Source organism: Pan paniscus, chromosome 23, assembly GCF_029289425.2.
Source record: "Pan paniscus chromosome 23, NHGRI_mPanPan1-v2.0_pri, whole genome shotgun sequence".
Lineage (NCBI taxonomy): Eukaryota > Metazoa > Chordata > Mammalia > Primates > Hominidae > Pan > Pan paniscus.
Window position 1 is genome coordinate 40,300,518 of NC_085927.1, and position 23,514 is coordinate 40,324,031.

At 49.2% G+C, this 23,514-nt stretch overlaps 1 protein-coding gene across 1 annotated transcript; it reads right to left on the bottom strand.

Annotated features, from left to right (window-relative positions):
* Positions 1-732: 732 nt before the first annotated feature.
* SF3A1 (splicing factor 3a subunit 1) lies at positions 733-23,500 on the bottom strand. Its single transcript, XM_003812016.7, has 16 exons — positions 23,304-23,500; positions 19,522-19,643; positions 12,880-13,087; positions 11,507-11,764; positions 9,377-9,451; positions 8,772-8,922; positions 8,264-8,457; positions 7,267-7,384; positions 6,767-6,952; positions 5,701-5,822; positions 5,360-5,605; positions 4,258-4,465; positions 3,594-3,748; positions 2,216-2,317; positions 2,031-2,102; positions 733-1,259 (listed from the first exon to the last, which is right to left on the bottom strand). The coding sequence occupies exons 1-16, from the start codon at positions 23,364-23,366 to the stop codon at positions 1,158-1,160; spliced, it is 2,382 nt and encodes a 793-aa protein (XP_003812064.2). The 5' UTR covers positions 23,367-23,500; the 3' UTR covers positions 733-1,157.
* Between the last annotated feature and the right edge of the window lie 14 nt (positions 23,501-23,514).

Consider the following 23,514-nt stretch of genomic DNA (forward strand, 5'->3'; position numbering starts at 1 on the left):
GCCTTAGCTTTAAAACCAGGAAATTGTTAGCAACAGGCTCTCACCTTCCTCCAACACCCACAGCATTGCCTATCTCCCTGTGATAGCTTGATTCTAAAGATAACAGCCTGCCTTTACTCAGAAACCAGGACTGTGACGTGTTTTGCACACATTCTCTTTTCACTTTCACAGTGTGTGACTATGGGCATGCAACTTATGTTCTCTGTGCCTCAGTTTACTCAAGTGTTAAATAGGAATACTCACATGAGGATTACATGAGTTAAAATGGATAAAAGTAGAGAGTAAATTATTTAAACTTTATCAAATCCTTGGTACATGACCTTAGTACAATTAAGTATTTGTTAAATACATACATTTTAAAGAAACGTCATCATATCCACACACCTATGAGGCACCTGCCCAGGACCACAGAGCCAATCAATCAGGTGATGAGTGATTCCAGGCCAGCAGGAAACCACCGCCCACTGACACAGGGACTGCACCATCCATCCTTGGTTTGCATGGTGCCTGCCATGCTTCCTGTATTACTGTTAAATACATGGGGCAGGCCTTTGGAGGATCCCAATGTTTTAAAAGGGCAATACGAATATGATTCTAATACATAAAAAGTATGAGGGCAGCAAGAATTTAGTTACAAAACCCAAAAATCCTCAAAGAGAAGCCACATAGCACTGTGCAGTGTTACCACTGCCTCGAGTCTGGACAGGGCACAGGTGACCAAGACAAGTCTTATTTAACTGATTTCACAAGAAGGGTCCGAATTTTATTAGACAACCCATGTCAAGGTACAAAATGATTAATGACAATATCAGCCATATTCTATTAGCCAAGTGCCACTTGTCACTATGAAACTATCCTGTAGGACATCCCTGGGCTCTCAGTTGCTAATGGACTGCTGAAGAAATGAATGTCCTCAAATCGAGACCCTAACACGAAGAGATTCCAGAGAGTGGCTTAGAAAACCCAGCTACTCTTACCAATGTGGGGAAAGGGTGAGGGGAATGAACCTCTGCAGGACAATTTGAATTCCCAAACTGAGTAAGAGCGAAACAAATATGCAGGCAAGGCAAAGCCTCAGGGGGGCTCCTGGGTCTGGGGCAGGGGGTGGGAGACAGGAGAGGCAAAATGGCAGGGACTTGACAGCAGGTTCCTCTTGTCTACTTCTTCCTCCCGCCTCTCTCCTTGAGGGCCAGGTGGATGACTGCGCCATTGGCCATGTTGTAGTAAGCCAGTGAGTTGGAATCTTTGATGAAGATACCCTGGAAAACAGACAGCGTGCCTTAGCGTGGGGCAACCCAGCCTTGGGCATACCGCTGCAACCTTACAACTGTGCACTTGGTCTGTTTGCACTCTGGACTTAGCAAATACAGGAGCTTGTGAGAAGGTAGGGTGTTGGGGACTGGAGGCCTCTCATTCCTCCCACTGTTTCCTTTCTTCCCACCAATTACGCTCCTCCCCTTTGTCAACATTTGACTCAAAAGCTCAACTCCCCAAAAAGTTGGCCCCTCGCCAACTCCATGGAGCTCTGACTCTGAAATCACAAGACCTTTAGGGATCACTTAGCCCAACAGCCTCAATGGATAGAGATAACTGAGGCCCAGAGCAGGCATTTGTTCAAGTTCAGAGAAGAAGAACGTTAACGCCTCTGTGTGACCTGGCATCAGGCGGGGCTAGACTATCACCTCCAAGTCAGGCTGCCTGAGGTCATACTGGCAGGGATGGCCCAACCACTGGATCAGGAACCCACCAGAGCATGCCTAAGTCTTATCACTAAATCTCTATGCCCAGTCATTGAGACAAAGAATCTTACAGATCCCATACAAGACTCTACTGTGACCCCACCAGAGCCTTGCATTGTTGGGCACACCTGCCCCAACACTCCCAGCCAGCATCATGACTTCTAGGATGGATTCAGATGGCCACACCCAGATATCACTCCACTCCCCTTTTAGCTTCCATGAGAGATTTAGCTTCTGTGAAAGCAGGGATGTCAGGACCCAAGGGGCAGGTCTGTGGACAAACTGACTCACCTCATACTGTAGCTTCTGTTTCCCTGCAGGCATGCCTGTGGCTTCATGAATCTTCACCTTAATGACAGAGACCTGTGGGATCAAGCAGCGGTCATTCAACTCCTTGGTAAGGCCAGCTAGAGGAAGCTTTCCCCTGAATGCTTGGTTCCCATGCACCTGATGCCAGTTTCTGGCAGTACCCATACCTGGTCCGTGAGTGGGAGGGTGAAGACCAGCACCTGCCCATTCAGTTTCCATTCCGTCTTATCCTGCATGTTGGGCACCTGGACTTTGATGGACACTGGACCCTACAAAACAGGAGGTGGTCATTATGCCTAGGGAGCTCGCAGCCAATCAAGAACTATGCTCTGCTATCCCTAGGCCTGTCCAGACAATGTCACCTGTGCATCTGGGCTCCTGGATTCTGGCCTGATTCACCACTGATACCCCTTGTGAGGTTGTACAAGTCACCCCCCTTTGCAAGATTAGGTTTCTTTTCTTTAAAACAATCTCTATCTTGTCTCTTGGTGAGTCTGGAGCTAAACTGAAGAACTTTAGTGAAAATACTCTGCACACCCCAAGGGAAAAGAATATGACCTGCAGGGTCAGAAGACCTGGATTCCCAACTCAGCTTCCCAGCTAACAAGGTTTGTCTGAGCCTCAATGTCATTATCCACCAGACAGGGTTCATGACTGTTTTGAGTATTGAGGGGAAGTGTCTGTAAAGTGCTTAGCTCTATCCTGGTACTTCAGTTAAGCGTTTAAGAAATGGGAACTATTATTAAAAAACAAACAGAGCGGGTGCGGTGGCTCACACCTGTAATCCCAGCACTTTGGGAGGCCAGCGTGGTGGATCACTTACGGCCAGGAGTTCGAGACAAGCCTGGACAACGTGGCGAAACCCCATCTCTACTAAAATACTAAAAATACAAAAATTAACTGGGTGTGTGGTGCACACCTGTAATCCCAGCTACTCCAGAGGCTGAGGCATAACAATCACTTGAACCCGGGAGGCAGAGGTTGCAAAAACAAAACGAAACAATTTGGTCAAATACATTGGGGGAGCAGAGGCCGGGGCTGTTTCTGTCTCCTTACTGCAGCCTGACAGCTTCCCTAGCGATTGGCAGTGACAAGGTCCCCACCTCCCCTTATTCCAGGACCCCAACAGGATCCCACCCAACAGGCAGACCTCCTAAGGGCTAGAGCTGGGGAGGAAGGCCACAGTAAATTTTAAACCACCACACACAATTTCCTCCAGGTGTCTAGGGTCCCTCTCACACGTGAGTTGTGCTGCCCGTGCTGCTGGGTCTCCCTGTTGGCCTCTGTAAGTCTACACCAGAGGGACCACCACAGTCACCACCTCTGCCACCACTACCATCACCATCACCACCAATGCTCTCTGCTCCTCCAATTGTTGGCCCCACATTCACCGTGTGCTCAGAAGCCCTTAGATGCCTCCAACAGCTGACCTAGGCCCCAGAAGCCAAGACTGGGAGTGAAATAGGGTCAGTTTCGCAAGTGTACGACAGGGGCAGGACTGAACCCTCCAGCTAGAAACTTCAGCAGCATTCTGGGATTACATACCTTGTTTCTGCGCAGGAACTCCTCCTCTGGCATGAGGCTGTCCTCTGTCTTCAGTTTTTTGGAGGTGGGCTCATCTTCCATGGGAGGTGGGGGATGAACAGGGGGCATTGGGGCTGGAGCTGGGACAGGTGCCACAGGTGGAGCAGGCACAAAGGCTGCAAAGATAAGAATAAGCAGCCCCATGAGAGGGCAGAAGGGGCCCAGGACTCAGGGCTGATGAAAAGTTGAGAGGGAAGGTTGCAAAGGTTTCCTCTAGTCAGAGGTGTCAAGTGCTGTTCCCTGCTAAGTCTGGCAGCCAGCAGGTTCCCTGGCAGGGGGACCTGGGAGGCTGCCCAGATTGGACAGCAGAGGACTGCAGGAGGGGCAGGACTGATGGATGGAGCTAGTGCCAAGCAACAAGCATCTCTCAGGCCTCTGAGCCTGTTGGGGACCTGATCCCTGAATGCACAGACACTGGCTACACCATTTCAGCCTCTCATTTCTACCAGGAATGGTGGCTCCCAGCTCTAGGGTTGCAGATCTTTCAATGGGAAGCCAGGGCTCTCCTCTGGGCTGGATACCCTGCTGGAACAGCTGGCACTAGCATCAGCCACTGCTCTGCTGACAGTACTTGGCCCGTGGTCCCTGAACTAATGGCCTGGAAAATGATGCAAGAGATACTGACCTGTTGGCACAATCATGGGGGGTGGGCGGGGGGCCATGATAGGAGGGGCCGAGGGAGGCATGGGCACCACGTTGATTCTGGGCGCGTGGATGATGGGCGGCATGGGGGCGATCACTGAGCCTGGGGGCAGCCGGACCACAGATGCCATTGGGGGCCGGGGCATGACGGGTACTGCGGAGACAACTGTAGTACGAACTGGAGGTGGCATCTGTGCAGGAAAGAGACCCACAGGTTACAGGAAGCCAAAGTTGGACTCCAAGGTCACAGACAGTTGGCAACTGGCTGCCTACAGCTCTGAGGATGGAGGTTAGACAACTACGTACTGGCCCCCTGGGACTGAGAAACTGTGGCCTACACTGGGCGTCCAATAGGAACTGAGCTGCTGAGAGCCCGAGGATGACACTCTCTCTACTTGGGACTTGGCGGGTCAAACTCGACCTGCTACTTTGGCAAACACTGAGAGAGTCACTAAAGAGGCTGAGACCTTGGCCGGGCACAGTGGCTCATGCCTGTAATCTCAGCACTTTGGGAAGCTGAGGCAGGCAGATCACCGGAGGTCGGGAGTTCGAGACCAGCCTGACCAACACGGAGAAACCTCATCTCTACTAAAAATACAAAATTAGCCGGGCATGGTGGCGCATCCCTGTAATCCCAGCTACTTGGGAGGCTGAGGCACGAGAATCACTTGAACTCGGGAGGCGGAGGTTGCGGTGAGCCAAGATCATGCCATTGCACTCCAGCCTGGGCGACAAGAGCAAAACTTCATCTCAAAAAAAAAAAAAAAAAAAAGAGGCCGAGACCTCGACTAAGTCTCTCCTGGAGACAAGCCAGCAGTCCTCAAAGACCCAATAAGCCCTGCAGCCCTTCTCTGATGCCAACTGGTTTCTCATATTTGCCACTTACCTCCCTCCCTGTTCCAACCCTCCTCCACAAACAGATCAAGAGAGAGGTTCCCACTTGCATTTAAAGGGCTCTTTCTCTTTCAAACTGACCCACCCAACACTCAGGCCCCACTATAAGGCAGCTGCACTTCTCAGCCAACAGTGTCCGACCTCAAGAATGAAGCTCTAAAAAGTCAGTTCCAGGGTAGATGCTGGCTTACTGTGGGTGGTCGGGGCACTGAAGTGATGGGTGGGGCCGAGCTGGGGATGTTGGTGGCTGAAGATGGTGGCGGTGGCTGTTGAGGGATTTCATTGGGCTTGCTGGGGCCAATCTTCTCTTTAGTGTCATCCTCTGGCACCAGGCCTTTGGCCTTGTGAATGGCCTCAATCTGCTCCTGGAGGGTGATGTTGGCCTGGGCAGCCTGCTGGGTCCGGGCCATGCTGCCTGAGTGGCCATCCCAGGTCACCTGCAAGTGAAAGCAAAGCCACAATGCTTCTGGAACTAAGACCAAGTATGGAAGACGGGGGGCAGAGAAGGCACTAGGTTCCACTTTAGCCGCACCTTTTCCTCTGGCTTCTGGATCTCCTCCTCACCGATCTTCTTACCAATGGCTGTTTCCTCTACACCGAAGATGTCAGTACGCCGCTCAGCCAACTGCTTCAAGCTGCTCTCAATATCCAGACCTGTACAGTCACAAAACAGAGGCAGAGGATAGAAAGAGAAAATAAACCAGGTGTCCTGACAAGAGAGCAGCTTTTCTGGTGTGCAGGGAGGAGGCTGGTTCCATGGGATGAGGGTGACTCGGGGCCCCAACTCTTGTCCTCTGGGCTCGGGGAAAGCTGCCCAATCTAAGCCTATAAACCCAGTGCTTGGGCAACCCCTCTGACTTAGAAAAGAACGGTAGGCCAGGCACAGTGGCTCATGCTTGTAATCCCAGCACTTTGAGGGGCCAAGGCAGGAGGATCACATCTGAGGTCAGGAGTTCGAGACCAGCATGGCCAACATAGCGAAACCCCGTCTCTACTGAAAATACAAAAATTAGCCGGGTGTGGTGGTGCGTGCCTGTAATCCCAGCTACTTGGGAGGCTGAGGCAGGAGAACTGCTTGAACGTGAGAGGCGGAAGTTGCAGTAGCCAACATGGAGCCACTGCACTCCAGCCTGGGAGACAGAGTGAAACTCCGTCATTCATAAATAAAACACATAAATAAATAAGATGGTGAGTTAGAGAGGGCAACTGTGTGGAAAGGGCCACATGGTGTAAGTGGCAGAGTCAAAACTAGAAGCCCAGTCTCCTACCTGTGGCACAGTTCCTGCCCCATTCCAAAGAGCTCATGGTACTCCAGCCATCAGTGCTCTCCTTCTAAACAGCCACAGGAAGCCCTTCCAGCTAAAGCCAGAGCTTGCTCTGGGATGTCAACAGGCACATGGCATCTCCTTCAGTGTCTGCCTTTGGGGAATTTCTATGGGGAGTTCTTCTGGAAAGTGGGGAGTTCTCTTGCAATATCATAGAGTGCAACCCTCCTCAAAAGCTTTTGTTGACCTCAATTGTTGCTTTCTATGTTTGCTTAGAAGAAGATGGCTGTAATTCGGAGACTACCATGGGCTCTCCTGGAACCCCCACCTCACCTGGTGCGTACACCTCATCATCGCTCTGCTTCTCACGGATGGAGCGATCCCGCTGCTCCAGCCAGCGAGGGTCAAGAAGTCCAATGCGCATGTGTTCCTGCATTTTGCTGGCGGGGATCTTCTCCCCAGTAATGGGGGACACAAGATACTCATCTGGAGCAGGGGCTGGAGGCAAGGGCTTGGAGGCTAAAAGGAAACAGATGTTTCAGTAAGAACACTGGTGGGCAGCCACCTGAGTTAAGAGGGTGGTATTTCATGCGTGCATCATTCATCAAGGCATCTATTCAGTGCCACTCTTGTACCTGGCACTGTGAAAGGCACTAGGGCACCAGAGATGACTGGGCCCTGTTCCCACCATGAAACCTGTAACAGACGGGCTTGCAATGCTTTTACAATAAGCTGCACCTCAAGCCCTCCTAGAAAGACGGGTGTGAGGAACACATGAGGGCACACAGGACCTTCCTGGGCAGCCCGAGGGTTGGGAAGCAGGCCCTCCCTACCTTTGGGATCATAATCCTTGCGGACAATGACTTGGTCTGGAGTTGGGGGCAGAGGTGGAGGCATGGGTGTCTCTGGGGGTGGGGGCACTTTCTGCCCTTCTTCTTCATCATCTGAACCCTGAAAAGCAAAGCAATGGCAGGATTCAGAGAGGGGCTGAGGCCACCTCCCTGTAGCTGAGCCTGGCAGCTCTCTGGGTGGCAAGGAGCCTTGGCCTCTGCCAGCCAGCATCCATGTGCTAAGCCTCCCAGGGCAGCTGAGGCCAGCCGGCAGCAAGCCAAGCTGCTTCCTCACAGCATGAATGGGAGTGCTGAGGCCATGGTCCTAGCACTCCTCCCAGGCATTTCCAGCAGCTGGCACCAGGCAGTCCCAAGAGGCCAAGAGCACTTAACATGCCGGGGGGGGACAGTGCCAAGGGGGCGAGGGGTGGGGGCGGCGAGTCGCCAATCAATGGTAGCTGCTCACACAGCAATGCTGGGAGGGAAAGAAAAAGTCATTTCCCACAGACAGGGGCCCTTTCTTCTCAGGCTGTGCACAAATTATTTCCGAGTCGGGGAGAACAGTCTGGTGCTGGAGACTCCATGCCTGCTTAGAGGGCCTGGCTTGAAGGGGGTAGGGATGCCTGAAAGGAAGCGTGGGCTACATTTAGAAAAGCTCTGGGAGCTTGGAGCCCAGCTGAGAGCTCAAAACACAACAGGGTAATGCAGTGAGTTCCCTGAGGGCTGGCACGAGGCAGTGAGAGCAGGCTGTCCGGGCCAGGGAGGCGGCCACAGAACAGGTCAGCACAGCTTTTAGATCCCTGCCTATGAATGAATCTTTGTTGCCGGAGCTGGAAAGAGGCTCTGTGCTGCCTGGGCTTGGGCAGCTGTATGGCCTTGTTCAGGACCCACGCCTCCTTTCAAGGCTCACAGGGGAGCTGGATCTGACTGGTGGAGAGCACTTCGACCTCCTGGGGCTTCAGGGGAAAAGGTCATCCTGCAGGCCTGCCCAGCAGCTTACCTCATCCATATCTTGTACTTGGGTGTCCTGGTCCAGCTGGGAAGGAGGCTCCTCCGCCTTCTCCTGTTTGTCATCCTCCTCATCAGACTCGACCTCCATCTCAACTTCCTCACTCTCCCCAAACTTTTCATAGCGCTCCTGAATGAGGATTCGGGCCCCCAGCTCCTCTGGCGTGGTGGGGGGAGGGAAGTTCCCTAGAGGGTGAGCCAGAGGCAAAGGTATTCCTTATCAAAGACCCACCTATTTGCCCTGTCTGAGCTCCCCAAGGGCTGGGGCTATGTCTGTTTTCTCTCCAGCTATCTCCAGAGGCCCATCTAGGGTCTGGCAAGTACGTATTGAATCTAAGTTGGGCAAAGTGGTAGAACTGAAGTCTTTTGGGAGCAGGGAGGAGACAGCACTGATAAAGCCCTCTGAGAGATTCTACTGCTCTCTGGGAACACCTGCACCAGGTTTCCCGGGAAGTCTGAGTTCCTGGCTCCCCATCTGGAGTCACTCCTCACAGACCTACCTTGCTCATTGGGTTGGAAGTCCACTGTTTCCACCACCACAAAATCATGCCAGTCGATCTGAGCATAGGCCACCCGCTCCTTCTCCTTCTCCTCTTCTTCCTTCTTCCTCTCACGTTCCTGGAATTTGGCCCATTCCACTCGGTAACACACCTGCAGAGATGGGAAACAGCTTGGTGCTACGCTGAAGCAGGGTCTGCTCCTGATGAGGCTACCACCTCCAGGGCTTTCATCAAAGTCAGCGCCTCCTTCGGAACAGAATGGAAGTATGGTTCCAAACTATGGCATTTGCACCTGGTTCCACCCAGGTGCAGAGTTTGGACAGAATGAAAATTCCACCCTCTGATCTGCTTGGGAGCTGGCCTTCTGTCTTCTAGCTAGAGTGGAAAAGAGGGAGATACATTGAGGCTGAGAGCAAAGCAGAAAGTTGTGGTATGTTGGGAAGCATCCGGACTCCAGGTTTCTTTGGCCTTTGTAGCCAACAAAGCCTTTTCTCCCACCATTCCCATGACTGGAACATAACAAGGTCCTGCCTCAGAGACTGTTTTCAAACATAAAACAGAACCAACCACCAGTAACTGGTTGCAAGAAATGCTATTCAGTTTACCTGATCCAAAACTTCTCGGGGGTTTTCAGCCTCTTTCTTGAGCTTTGAAAATAAACCTTTGGGTGGAATCAAGATCTGAAATACAGAAGAGTTAAAGCAACTGTCAGTGCTTTACAACGCAGTACAAAGAGGCAGCCTTCCTGGGCCTGTGATAAAGCACAGGAGATGAGGAAGCATGGGATTCTGTGTCCCAATCCCAGCTCCACTTGGCTGTGGGACTTAGGGCAAGTTACTTAACCTCAGTAACTTGATTTCCTTCTCCAAAATAATGGCACCACCACTCAAAGTTGGCACCATGAACTTAAAAAGGTGGCTTCGAGGATTAGCAGGAAAGCATGCAAAGCACTAGCCGATTACCCAGAACACGGTCAGTATGAGACGGCTGCTTTCATGACACTGACCTGCTCTCATCCTTTCGAAAACACTACGCAGGTCCCCCCTGACTATCCTATTCAGAACCGCAGCGTACCTGCCCCACCTCCCTCTATTTCTGCTCCCTGCTTTCTCTCTATAGTATTTAGCACCATGTAACAGACACTGACAATGCACTTGACTCCTCCTCACTAGACTAGAAACTCCATGAAGACAGGGATTTCTCTTTTGTTCACGATTACATCTCCAGCCCCCTGAATAATGTCTGATAATGTATACTTACTGAGAGAACAAATGCTGCCTTTGTTCTAAACAGCCCCAACAGCTTCTACTGCCACTGGCAAAGTGGCTCGGCCCTATGCCAATCCTCCTTCCACCTCTACCCCAAGAATCTATCTGCTCAGTCTTCCATGGCTAGAAACAGACAGCAGGAACCTCCAGTTACAGTGGTAAATGCCAATACCCAAGTTCTGAAGAAAAAAACAGGAAAGTAACAGAATAAAAAGTGATCTGGGACCTTTAACCCTGGAAGCAGTCCACTGGGAGAAATTAATCCAGGGTTCATTTAAAATTGATATTGCATATTTATAGAAACCCTTGGGCCTTGGGCCTTGAATGACTGTTATTTTAGCTACCATACTAGCTTCTGGATTTGGTCATTTTCTAAACACACACATTTAAAAAATTCTAATTATGTACTTAAAAGTGAGTAGAGTTAGGAAATTCTCAAGTCCTTTCAAGTCAGATCTTTGAGGTGTTGTTTCTGGATATGAAGAAGAGATGTACAGACCATCCCACTGTAAAGGGAAGGAAAACAACCTCCATGACATGTGTAGCAAGAAAAATGTGCCACAGGCAAAGCTGTCAGTGCACTTTGCAATAAATTAATAATCTGATTATTTTAAATGCCAGAACTGACTTGTCCTGATTCTTGATTGCAGCTCTGTCAAATGATAGTTGAGTTCTTAGGGTCTGGAGTAAAAATGCCAGAGCTCAAGCCCCAGCCCTGCCACCTCCTAGCTATGTGACCCTGGCCATGCTAACTTCACTGCACCTCAATTTTCTCTTCTGTACAGTGAACATAGCAATAGTGGCTACCTTATAGGCTACTGGAGATTAAATGAGAAGATGCTGCATACATAATTTCTTAGTGATGTTAGTTATACTGACTTACATGACATCAAAGTGTCTCTCAACACCTATTTAAATGCTGTTTCCAATTTAAGGCACTTTATAAGCTAAAGAACCAAAGTTTTAGGGTCAAATGTGGTTTAAATCTCAGCATAGTACTTACTAGCTGACAGACCTTGAGTACGTGACTTCACCTTTCTGAGCCTGTTTCTGCTTCTCAAACATGGGGGGAAAACACCTCATGGCTTCTTGTGAGGACTAAGTTAGGTAAAAGGAGGCAACTGTTAAAGGTTGGCTTCTTCTCAGGGCCTTACTAGGCAACTGAAAATGGAAACACACTTAAAAGCAGCAAGCACCACGTGGCCTTGTCACATAGCAGGCAATCGCCTAATGGTAGTTAGCAAGCATGTATTTCCCTTCTCTTTAGAAACCAGCAGTCTGTGTTGCACTTAAAGAAATAACTGAATAGAAATCAAGGTTTTACATTAAACTGGGATTCAAAACATTTGCTCAGAGGCCCCATGGAGAAGCGATGTCCTTGTAGACAGTGAGTGGACACAGTGCTTCCAAGCATAAGATGTTTTCCTTTCCTGGGCCCAGGACCCCAGCCCCATCCTGCCCAGGCACCTTGGTGTACTGTTCCACTAGCTTCGTGAAGTAGTTGAAGAGGCTGTGCTGTGGGCGGAGAAAGTCAAACTGGTAGTTGCGCTGCTCTTTCTGCATCAGCTGGGTCAGAAACTGGCGCCCATTCCTGGCCACAAACTGAGCCGTCAGCTTCACCACATCCAAGTCGAAGGCTGAGATAGAGGGAGGATCAGCAATGAACTCAAACTCAGGAGGAGGCTCTTTGGGCACGATGGTCTCTTGGATTACTTGGGCTTGGACCTAAGATGCAAAGGGAGTATGAGGCGAGAGGCACAGGGGTGAACAGGCTCCAGGGGAGGGGAGGGGACATGGGCATGCACCCCTCAGCAGGATGCCGTGAACCTCTAGACTTCTGTTAATTATGCACACACCACTAGCACTTGGTGTGAGAGAATTCTAAATCACAAGAGCATTGATTTCCCAGCCAACTATGGCCTCAACTTCCTGAATGGCTGAGTGAGAACCATTCCCCTCTGTATCTTTGCTCCTGCCTTGAAATTGAGGGCCAAAACTGGGTGACAGAAGATCCCACAGGAATAGGACTTATTAAATCCCATCCAAGAGGGATGGATGTGCAGAAGGCCTACATGTGTGCAGAAAACCCCACTGTACAAAGTGTTTCCATGACCTCCGCATGAACCATGAGGTAGCACAGGTACTGTGAATCCTCTTTACAGATGAAGAAACTGAGGTAGCCTGAGGTCCTAGGCCTCATTGCAACGCAAGGTCTTAGAACCTGACTTCAACCTTTATAGCCCACTGCAAAAGGAGGGACTGCCTTTTCCACCATGGTTCAGGAGTGCAGAAGGCAGGTCTGGACAGGAGGAAAAACATGTCAGCCTCTCTCTTCATTCATAACCCTAATAGTCCCTAGTGCTGGGCCTCAGCACAGGGAAGGTGGTATCAGGGGAGGCCAGATGGAGGGGTCCTGGGAAGAAGAGATAGAAGGGAAGGGATGGCACAAGGAGGAGCCCACAGGCCACACTGCATCCTTCAGCACAGCCAAGTAGGAAGTGCTGCCCTCACATCACGGCACTGCCCTCACACCCTGAGCAAGGCCTTGAATAAATCACACGTCCCCCAACTCTCAGGTTCCTCATACAGCCTCTGTGAGGAGTCAATGAGACAAGACTCCTGAAGTACCAAGCACAGAGCTTGACAAGCAGTGCTCGGGAAATGCCAACTAACATCAGTACTTTGCTGTCTGGGCCTCGGTCTGCCTCTGAGAGATGGGGATAACGACCTCACTTCTCTCCGTGGGTGGTTGTGAGGTTTGGAGTTAATTGTGTACTCCCTCCCTATCCCTGTTTCCCTCTCAAGCCCTGCATAAGTGAAGGGGGCACTGGGCTCCAAACCTTCTGGGGCAGCTGCTGCTGGGTGGTCTGCTGCTGCTGCTGCATGACCTTGGGGATGGCGGCGGACGGCTCCTGAGCCTTCCCTTCCTTGAACTCGCTGACCTTGTGGCGGTAGTAGGCATGGTAAGGGTCATTGGGGTTCAGAAAGTTGAACTTGGGGTTGTTGATCTCGTTCTGTCGGATCCTAGCTTCAAATTCAGGCCCGTTTCTGGAGGGAGAAAAAACAACAAGAATAAACACCACTCCCTTGTGCCTGCTGAGATCTAGAACACTGCCCATTGGAACGTCCTTCTTGCCACCACCCACTGCTCAAACCAGCCCAGCCCTCAGCAGACGTCCTCCTCTAGCCTCCTGGCATCGGCGATCAGTGCCATCTGCCTCATTCAGCTTGAACCAGGCCACCTCTGCCACAGGGTTTCCCTGAACCCAGTCATTCCTTAGCTCCTTTTCCAGTTCTGCCATTTCCAAAACCATCTAGGCTATCGCTCATTTCTTTTAATAAAATTTACTTTAAAAAAAATCTATTTAAGATGGAGAATACATATTACTACTTCAAATTAAAAAAAAATCAGTATGCCTTTACCAACAAAAGGTAGTCAAAAGTGAACATAATGAAAACAAAGTAATACTGTCAAAGTTTAGCTGGAAGTTTGCTGAGACTAATTCTCTTAGTTCAAAGGGGTAGCAAGTGCTGGAGAGGTGTAAAAGGTACATGAGCACCAAACCTAGACTTTGTCCTCTGAGTAACAAGAAAGACTGAAAGACATGAAAATTTAGTTGATTTGAGCCTGGGCAACAAGAAAAGACCCTAACTCTACAAAAAAATATAAAAATAAATTAGCTGGGCATGGTGATGTGTGCCTCTAGTCCCAGCTACTCAGGAGGCTGAGGTGGGAGGATCACTTGTGCCCAGGAGTCTGAGGCTGCAGTGGGCTAGAATCGTGTCACCGTATTCCAGCCTGGAAAACAGAGCAAGACCCTGTCTTTAAGAAACAAAAACAAACAAAAAAAACAAATAGTTGGTTTAACGCCTTGTCCAAGTACTCCCTAAAACCACCCCAATTATACTGGTGAGGCCCACACAGGAAACATCCTCAGCAAGAACCCAGACTCGTACAGCTGTATAAGGCACCTTCAGATGACAGGGGTGTGGTAAGATCAGCAGGGAGGTCTCTAACCACTGTCTGTACCTGGGATGGTTCCCCAGATATGCCCCATGTCCCCAGCAAGCCTTCAAAACCTCAGGATAATGAAAAAATGTCCCTATAATGATGTTTAGGGAACCCTGATTTTTAAAATGTCCCAACAGTAATATTCAAAGTGCCACACTTATACACAACACCTGTGTCAGTCAGAAAGTACACGGACCTTAAAGACACAAGATATGAACACGTTCAAGTCTCAGGTTCACTGCTGACTCACTCTGACCCACAGCAAGTTACCAAACTACTCTTTGCTTCCATTTCCCCATGTGTAAAATGCAGCTAACACCAGTTTCCCTTTCTACCTTGAAACATTATTGAGGAGATGCCAAAGTGTTTTTGTTTTATAGACAGGGTCTCACTCTGTCACCCAGGCTGGAGTGCAGTGGTACAATCTCAGCTCACTGCAACCTCCACCTCCTGGGCTCAAGGGATCCTCCCACCTCAGCCTCCTGAGTAGCTGGGACTACAGGCATATACCACCATGCTCGGCTAATTTTTTTTTTACATTTTGTAGAGACGGGGTTTCACCATGTTGCTCAGGCTGGTCTCAAACTCCTGCGCTCAAGCGCCTTGGCCTCCCAAAGTGATAGGATTATAGGTGTGAGCCACTGAACCCAGCCCTCAAAGTCTTTTCAAATCGTACAGTGGCCTGCAAATGCAAGGGGCTAGGAGGGGTTGTTCCATAAACATTGTCTGTGGGGCCTTCCATTGCTCCTCTGGCGAGAACCTTGTACTTAGAACTGCCCCAAACACACCAAGGCATGGCCCCGGCATCTGGTGCCAGCTAGCCAGCTCCACTCTTCAGACTTTCATATCCCTGGCCTGTGAGTTTAAGAGGGGGTGGGAGCCCGGCACAGTGGCGCACACTTGTAGTCCCAGCTACTCAGGAGGCTGAGGCGAGAGGATCACTTGAGCCCAGAAGATCATACCCAAGCCTGGGCAACAAAATGAAATTTCACCTCTGAAAACAAAAATTTTTTAAATTTTTTTTAAGACAGACGGCAGGAGACAGGGTACAGGCAGTGCTGTGCCCCAGATCAACCACCACAGCAATTATGTGCCACACTAGTGATCGACACCCAGGCTGGCTCCTCAGCAAGTCGTGGTCATACCCTGCCGTGTAACTAACACCATGAGGTCTCAATTTGACAGTATATTAGTCTAACTGGAACCTCATGCTTTGGAAAAAAAATTCTCCCTACTCCTTAAATAATGCAAACCACACATAAGAATGAAGGTGAATGCACACTTAAATCCTGCTAAACTAGGCCACTATACCCAGCAAATGCCTCGGGCAGACAAAGGGCTCCTGGAAAAAGGGGCCCTGGTTGTCTCCTGTACCACTGCCTAAGCCATAACTTTACCCCATCTGGGAACAATCTGAAAAATAAAACAATGAGAAGGCTTGGCATGTTCATTCCAAGCTATTCGGTTGCTTTAAATTAGCTTAACGTTAATTTTAGAATCATACTCTCCACCAGAAGGAATAGATTTCAACAGAAAAAGACATGATTCTGACTCAACCCAGCTGGTGGGACTTTTTAAGGGTAATTTCCACTTCAGTTTCTTGACAGGAACATGCAGGAAACGAAAAGGCCTAACCTAGTGAAAAAACTTTTGGAAAACCGCTCAGTTGTGCATTTCTACTGCATGCTCCATAAATACACGTGAACCCAGGAGAAGTGAAGCACAGAGTTCTGCATGCCTGCTTTAACTCGGATATTGGTCTCTTTGTTGCAATGTAAACGATAAGTTCACAGATTTTATTTATTTGTTTATTTACTTTTGAGGCGGAGTCTCGCTCCGTCACCCAGGTGGGAGTGCAGTGGCACAATCTTGGCTCACTGCAACCTCTGCCTCCCGGGTTCAAACGATTCTTCTGCCTCAGCCTCCCAAGTAGCTGGGACTACAGGCGCCCGCCACCACACCTGGCTAATTTTTTGTATTTTTAGTAGAGACGAGGTTTCACTATGTTGGCCAGGCTGGTCTTGAACTCCTGACCTCAGGTGATCTGCCCACCTCAGTTTCCCAAAGTGCTGGGATTACAGGTGTAAGCCACCACACTGGCTCACAGATTTTAGAAATGCCTACAAAAGCAATCACCATAGCTAAAAATCAATCTAGGGATGTGCATGGTTTTGGATTTTTTTCTTTCCTTTTTTTTTTTTTTTGAGATAGGGTCTTGCTCTATCGCCCCAGGCTGGAGTACGCTGGCATGATCATACCCTTGACCTCTCAGGCTCAAGTGATCCTCCCAAGTGCCTAGAAATACAGATATGCGCCACCATGCCCAGCTAATTTTTTTATTTTTTGTAGAGACAGGGGTCTCACTATATTGCCTACACTGGTCTCCAAGTCCTGGGTTCAAGCAATCCTCCCACCCTGGCCTCCCAAAGTGCTGGGATTACAGGCGTGAGCCACCTAACCTGGTCATATATATTTAAAGGGACCTTGGATATCCTCTTATTTCTTTAGCAGCAGAGGATGGCACAAAATTATTGGAAAGCTACTTGGCAAAATGTTTAAGAAATCTTTTAAGGATGCTCTTTTAGCCAATAATGAGCCACACAGAATTTTCTTCTAAGGAAACGATCTAAAAGGGAAAGAAAATGCTCAGAGATTTCCCCACAGCTTAATTTGCCATAATGAAATGTTGGGAACAGGCCAGGTGCGGTGGTCACTGCCTGTAATCCCAGCCACTTTGTGGTGGCTGAGACATGAGGATCACTTGAGGCCAGGAGTTCAAGACCAACCTGAGCAACACAGAAAGACCCCATCTATACAAAAAAACTAAAAAAAAAAAAAAAAAAAAAAAATTAGCTGGGTGTGGTGGCAGGCACCTGTAGTCCTAGCTACTCAGGAAGCTGAGGTGGGTGGATAACTTGAGCCCAGGAGTTCGAGGCTGCAGTGAGCTGTTATCATGCCACTGCACTCCTGCCTGCGTGTCAGAACGAGACTCTGTCTCTAAAAAAGAAACGCTGGAAACCTCCTCCTCTAAGGAAAATACAGAAATGGTGGCCAAGTCAAGGAAGGCCTTTCACCTCTACATGGTGCATCCCCTTAATAAAGGACCACAGGGCATTATGAAGACCATGGAGCAAAATGGAAAAATGCTTACAACACAGAGTGGAATATCTTTACTAGTATTACAAGGATCTAAAAAAAGGATTCCAAGGACAGAAGGAAACAGAAAAATGTGAAAACAGCTGGTAGACACTACTCTGGTAATGAGAATATGGTGATTCTTCACCCAACTCCCCTTTTCTGTATATTCTGTTTTTAAAATATCAGGGGAAAAGGGGAGGCATGAACACTGCTAAGAGCCATTAAACATTTATCTTAAACACAACACTGTCTAAATCTGACATGACCCAATCAACATCATCACAGTGTTCAATCAAGCACAGAGAAGCTTTCAACCTAATACTCAAAGGTAATCAAAGCCCTTGAAATGTAATGAGATGAATCTGCAGAGCTGACATAGTGAAAGTCTAACCAAAGTAGGCTGGTGCCGTGGCTCACGCCTGTAATCCCAGCACTTTGGGAGGCCCAGGTTGGGGGATCATTAAGTCAAGAGATTGAGACCAGCCTGGCCAACACGGTGAAACCACGTCTCTACTAAAAATACAAAAATTACCTGGGCGTGGTGGCGCACACCTGTTGTCCCAGCTACTCGGGAGGCTGAGGCAGGAGAATCACTTGAACCCAGGAGGCAGAGGTTGCAGTGAGTTGAGACTGCACCACTGCACTCCAGCCTGGCAACAGAGTGAGACTCCATGTCATTTAAAAAAAAAAAAAAAAAGAAAGTCTAACCAAAGTAATCTTTATGTTTAATTTTATTAGGTTGGGAAAGGAAGGACCATCCGTTAAATGATGCATACTGACTGAGACACTGCCTCAGGGGAGTGACGTGGTCCCTGGAGAACACATGCTGATTGGGCCTGCTTCCACACATGAAGGAACTGTCCAGAAATCCAGACTGATTGTGAAATCTCATTTTTACATGTTTTGTTTTTTTTGAGACAGGGTCTCACTGTCACCCAGGCTAGAGTCCATGGCTCACTATAGCTTCAACCTTCTGGGCCCAACCGATCCTCTTGCCTCAGCCTCCTAAGTAGCTGGGATCACAGGCCCATGCCACCACAGCCAGATAACTTTTTATTTTTTGTAGACGAGGTCTCACTATGTTGCCCAGGCTAGTCTCAAATTCCTGAGTTCAAGTGATCTTCCCACCTTGGGCTCCCAAAGTGCTAGGATTACAAGTAAGAGCCACAGCACCTGACCTCCTCATTTTTAAATAGTAGCAACAAATTTGAGTTTCGAAAAAATTACTGTGAGGACAAACAAAACATCTGTAGGCTGGACATGGACTGTGGGCTGCCAAAGGAATACCTTAAATACCCTAGAGAATGTACTGACCTTTGGAGTCAAGGGGCCAGTAAAAAAATTCCATCTAAGGATGTGAGGGTAAGTACAGTGGGGAGAGACAGGGGGAACTCGGAGCAATTCCCATTCCATCTGAGGCGGCGGCTAGCACCTGCGTGGAACTGTGGGGAGAGACAGGAGGAACCCGGAGCAATTCCCATTCCATCTGAGGTGGCGGCTAGCACCGGCATGGAACTGTAGGAAGAGAGAGGATCTCTGACCAATGCCCATTCCATCTGAGAAGCCAGCTAGCACCTGCACAGGACTGTGGGGAGAGACAGGAGGAACTCGGAGCAATACCCATTCCATCTGAGGAGACGGCTAGCACCTGCATGGAACTGTGGGGAGAGAGAGGATCTCTGACCAATGCCCATTCCATCTGAGAAGCCAGCTAGCACCTGCACAGAACTGTGGGGAGAGACAGGAGGAACTCGGAACAATGCCCATTCTATCTGAGGTGGCGGCTAGCACCTGCATGGAACTGTGAGGACAGACAGGAGGAACTCGGAGCAATGCCCATGCCATCTGAGGAGGTGACTAGCACCTGCGTGGAACTGAACTGCATGCAGCCCCATGACCTCACTCCCGCCTCACAACAACTCTGAGATGGCATTTTTTCCATTTTGCAGATGGGTCATTTGAGGCTCTTGGAATGTGGTCTTTGTACAATGAGAATAATAAACTCCCCTTTTTATCTTCCTCAGGCCAGCAGCTCAGGCACAGACACACACCATCTGTGATGAAGCAGCTTTCCAGGCATTTCCTCAGGCCAGTTTTGGAAGCAGAGGCTCCTGGTGACTGTGGGGCTAAGTGTGATTCTCACTTTGGCCACTGCTGTGCTGTGTCAGGGACACCAGTCCTACCTATTGCCTACCCCAGTGCCATGTTGTGGTTTTTTATGAACTAAAAGGCCCAAGCCAACAACGTCTCTTTAAAAACCCTTGTGCTGATTCAGTGCTGAAATCTCTTCATGCTGAAACCCACCTCTGACCCACCCAAGTAGCTCTGTTACCTGGCCACAAAGCTGGCAGTCTTGTCAACAATATTTCTGACCTCTGGAGGAGGGTAAATAATCCCCACAACTGGCTTAGAAGGTGCAGAATCCTCCTTTGAAGATGCTTCTTCTTCTGTGGGCTGTGCAAACAGGAAAAGAAATAAGGTTTTAAAGTCCTTGGTTCAGAGCAGGTTCTCCACTGTAAAACTCCTCTAGGATATCATTCAGAGTAGACTTTCATTCACAGACTTCCCTCAGGTTAGAACCCTCTACTTCAGAAAAGCAGTTCTCTTAAGTTCACTGCACCTGCAGGGGCTGCTCCTGGGGACCCAGGGAGAAGAGCAGCTTCCCTGGCTCCTCTCTAGCTGGACTATCTCAGTGAGACCAGGAATCTGCATTTTTACTATGGTATGAGACCACCACTTCTCCTGTTGTCCTTCCCAGTTTCTCCCCAACCTCCCCTTTTCCCTAGTTTATAAGACAGGAGAAAAGGGAGAAAGCAAAAAGTTGGAAAGAAACAGAAGTAAGATAAATAGCTAGACGACCTTGGTGCCACCACCTGGCCCTGGTGGTTAAAATAATAATAATATTAACCCCTGACCAAAACTACCGGTGTTATCTGTAAATTCCAGACATTGTATGAGAAAGCACTGTAAAACTTTTTGTTCTGTTAGCTGATGTATGTAGCCCCCAGTCACGTTCCTCACGCTTACTTGATCTATTATGACTCTTTCACATAGACCTTTAGAGTTGTAAGCCCTTTAAAGGGCTAGGAATTTCTTTTTCGGGGAGCTCGGCTCTTAAGACACGAGTCTGCTGACGCTCCCGGACGAATAAAAAACCTCTTCCTTCTTTAATCCGGTGTCTGAGGAGTTTTGTCTGCGACTCGTCCTGCTACATTACCAAATGCCCAGGTGATTCAGATGCAGGGACTCCGACTACATTCTGAGAAACCATGTTCCAGAATCCAGGCCATGTCTGTAACCCTGCACCCAGCAATGGGCTTGGCATGGAATTTTTAATGATTGTTTGCTGAATAAAGAAATGGGAAACTATCTGCTGACAAATTCTTCTGCCCTGAATGCCCTCTCTGCCGCTACTCCACTGTCTTAACCAACATTCAATGCTCAAGTGTTTTGTGAAATTCCACTGGAAGGCTCAGCACTAACGATCCCATAAGTACCAATATTTTTTCACCAGCAGCTTCTTCCCCTTAGTAAACAAAGGGTCAAGTCTCTTATCTTAGAGAAACGAAGTTTCTCCTCTGCCTTCATGTTCCTTTCTGCCGCTGCCTTCTCCCACACCTTCCTCTGGCAGCTAAACATCCTGAGTTATCTTCAGTCTTGCTGGTCCCACTTCCCTGCCTCCCATCTGGTCCCCATTCATTTTAAGTGCTCTTGACAAAGTCAAAAACAACTGCCCACAGCCATTATCTGGGCGTGAATGGTGACCACTCCTTCACAAAACTCTCAACTCCTAGGCCCCATTCTTGCCTGTCTTCCCATCTTGCTCACCATTCCATTCAAGTTTCCTTCCTGACCCGTTTCACCTCCTGCACTGTGAAGCTGGAGATCCCCACTCCCGCCGCCCAATTCTGTTCTTGGTTCTCTTCTCAGCTTTTGGTGTCCTCCACTTCCGCCTCTAGACTAAACAATCTGGCCCAAACTGATGTCCCAGAACACTCTTGTGTACTAAACAGCTTCAGGTCCAGCTAACTACTGGGCACTTTCATCTCTAACCTCTTTCCTCAGGAATAGCTACCCAGTCACCCATGCCAGAAAGTTGGGGGCTCCTCTCTCTTCCTCAGCTTCCACACTCGATGATAATAATGTTTATCAAGTTGGGCACAATGGCTTGCACCTATAATCCCGGTGACTCAGGAGGCTGAGGTAGGAAGATTGCTTGAGCCCAAGAATTCAAGGCTGCAGTAAGCTATGACTGCACCACTGCATTCCAGCCTGGGTGACAGAACGACACCTGGTCTCTTAAAAAACACTTTTATCAAGCTATGAGTAGATCCCAGGTATTTTTCCCAAGCACTTTAAATATATTAACTCTTATAACCTTTAGAAGAAGCCTATAAGATTAAGTACTCTTTTTTTTTTTTTTTTTTGAGACAGTCTCTTGCTGTCGCCCAGGCTGGAGTGCAGTGGCATGATCTTGGCTCACTGCAACCTCTGCTTCCCAGGTTCAAGCAATTCTCTCCCGAATAGTGGGGATTACAAACATGCACCACCACACCTGGCTAATTTTTTATTTTTAGTAGAGACAGTTTTGCTATGTTGGCCAGGCTGGTCTCAAACTCCTGACCTCAAGTGATCTGTCTGCCTCGGCCTCCCAAACTGCTGGAATTACAGGCGTGAGCCACTGGACCCAGCCAAGAACTCTTAATATCTCCACATTACAGATGACAAAACTGAGAGATGGAGAGCTTAATGTCCAACTGGCAGAACCAGGATTCTAACACACCACTCTGGCTGGAGAGCCTGCCTACCCCCTCTGCCCTAATCTCGGCCAGGCCTTCAGCCTCTTTGGAATAGCGTGACTGGCCTCCCCTCATAGTGATTCTCCACACGTCTGCCTACCTGAATTTCTGAAACACAAATGTCACTATTTGGCTTAAAACACTCCCTTTTCTTCCTACTGTCTACAAGGAAAAGTTCAAATCCTAAGTAAGAATCGCATTTCCTGCCACTACGCTCCTAAGTCTATGCTTCAACACTTGTTCATTTACTCTTGATCAGAGACACCGTTTGATTCTTACCTCGGTGTCTTTGCGCATATTATCTGGCTATTACCTTATTTTCCCCCAATGCCTGGGAAAATGCCAGGGACACACGGGCACTTAAATATTTGTGGAAAAGGCATGGCTTCTTCAGTCATGTCCCCCCCCCCCGCCCCCCTTATTCTGAACCCAAAGCAATGATTAGCGTATGTGTTCAATAAATATTTGCTGGATGAATAAAGGATGCTATTTCCCTTCCCTAGTCACCTACCTGGCAAACTCCTATTCCTTCTTCTAAAAGAAATTTACCTCTCACTCTTGTGGGCTTCCCTACCTTAATATCCCTTCTAGCCCAGCAAACAATGTTCATTAGATTTGTACCTGAAACTTCTATCACAGGGCATATCACACCATACTACAATGGTTTGTGCACATTCGAGATTGGAGAGCTTTATTAAGGGCGGGCTGGCACTGTATCATCGATGGCCATTGGGACAATAAACATTTGGTGAGCATTCTCGTATGTCTGTCTTCTCGTTAGCCTGTGAGCTCCCTAGGCAGGGACTATGCCCCATTCATTCCGGTAATGTGGGAGCCTGGCACGGTGTCTGGCTTGGGGCAGACACCGAAATAGATGCTGAGAATTAACATCCAAAGATGTACCGTGCAGGCTGGGAAATTAGCCATTACTGGGGAAAGGCTGTGGCCGGCGGCCCCAACTGCCACATAAGATCAGAGGATGGGCTGGATCAGCGCCTCTCACACTTACAAATCAATCACCTTAGGATTTTGTTCAAATGTAGATTCCTATTTAAAAGATCTACGGCGGAGACTCCACATTTCTAAGAAGCTCCCGGCTCGTGCCGACGGGGCTGCTCCGCGGACCACTTAGAGAACCCCGTTCAGGGTGACTCATTTCGCTACCAGAACACCACCATAGCGCGGGAAGCGCGCAGCCTCTTGGGACTTGCAGTCCCTCCAAGCCCTTCATAGCGGCCGGCCGCTTATTCCTGTGCGAGTAAGGAGCGCCCAGGCCAACCCTCCGGCTGCAGGCTGAGGGGCGGGGGAGAGGTACCTGTTTGGGCTCCGTGGGCACGGGCGGCGGCGGGGGCACCGCCTGCACGGGTCCGGCCGGCATGACTGCGACGCTCAGGGCTGCCAGTCCGCCTCGGTGTCGGTGAGCGGTGCCGCCTCAAGACAGCCTCCCCGCTCGGACAGTACGACGAGCTCGCAAGATGGCGGCGGCCGAGCGAGGTGCGGCCGCGAAGGTACGACTGGCGCACTTC

Bases quoted from the DNA above. Each gene is read 5' to 3' on its own strand.
- SF3A1 (XM_003812016.7), bottom strand. From the start codon at position 23,366: ATGCCGGCCGGACCCGTGCAGGCGGTGCCCCCGCCGCCGCCCGTGCCC. The intron at 8,923-9,376 runs GTAAACTGAATA...CCATCTCTGCAG, and splicing joins CCCGAGAAGTTTTGGATCAG to GTGTGTTACCGAGTGGAATG. The intron at 1,260-2,030 runs GTGAGTCAGTTT...TCTGTTTTCCAG, and splicing joins AACAGAAGCTACAGTATGAG to GGTATCTTCATCAAAGATTC.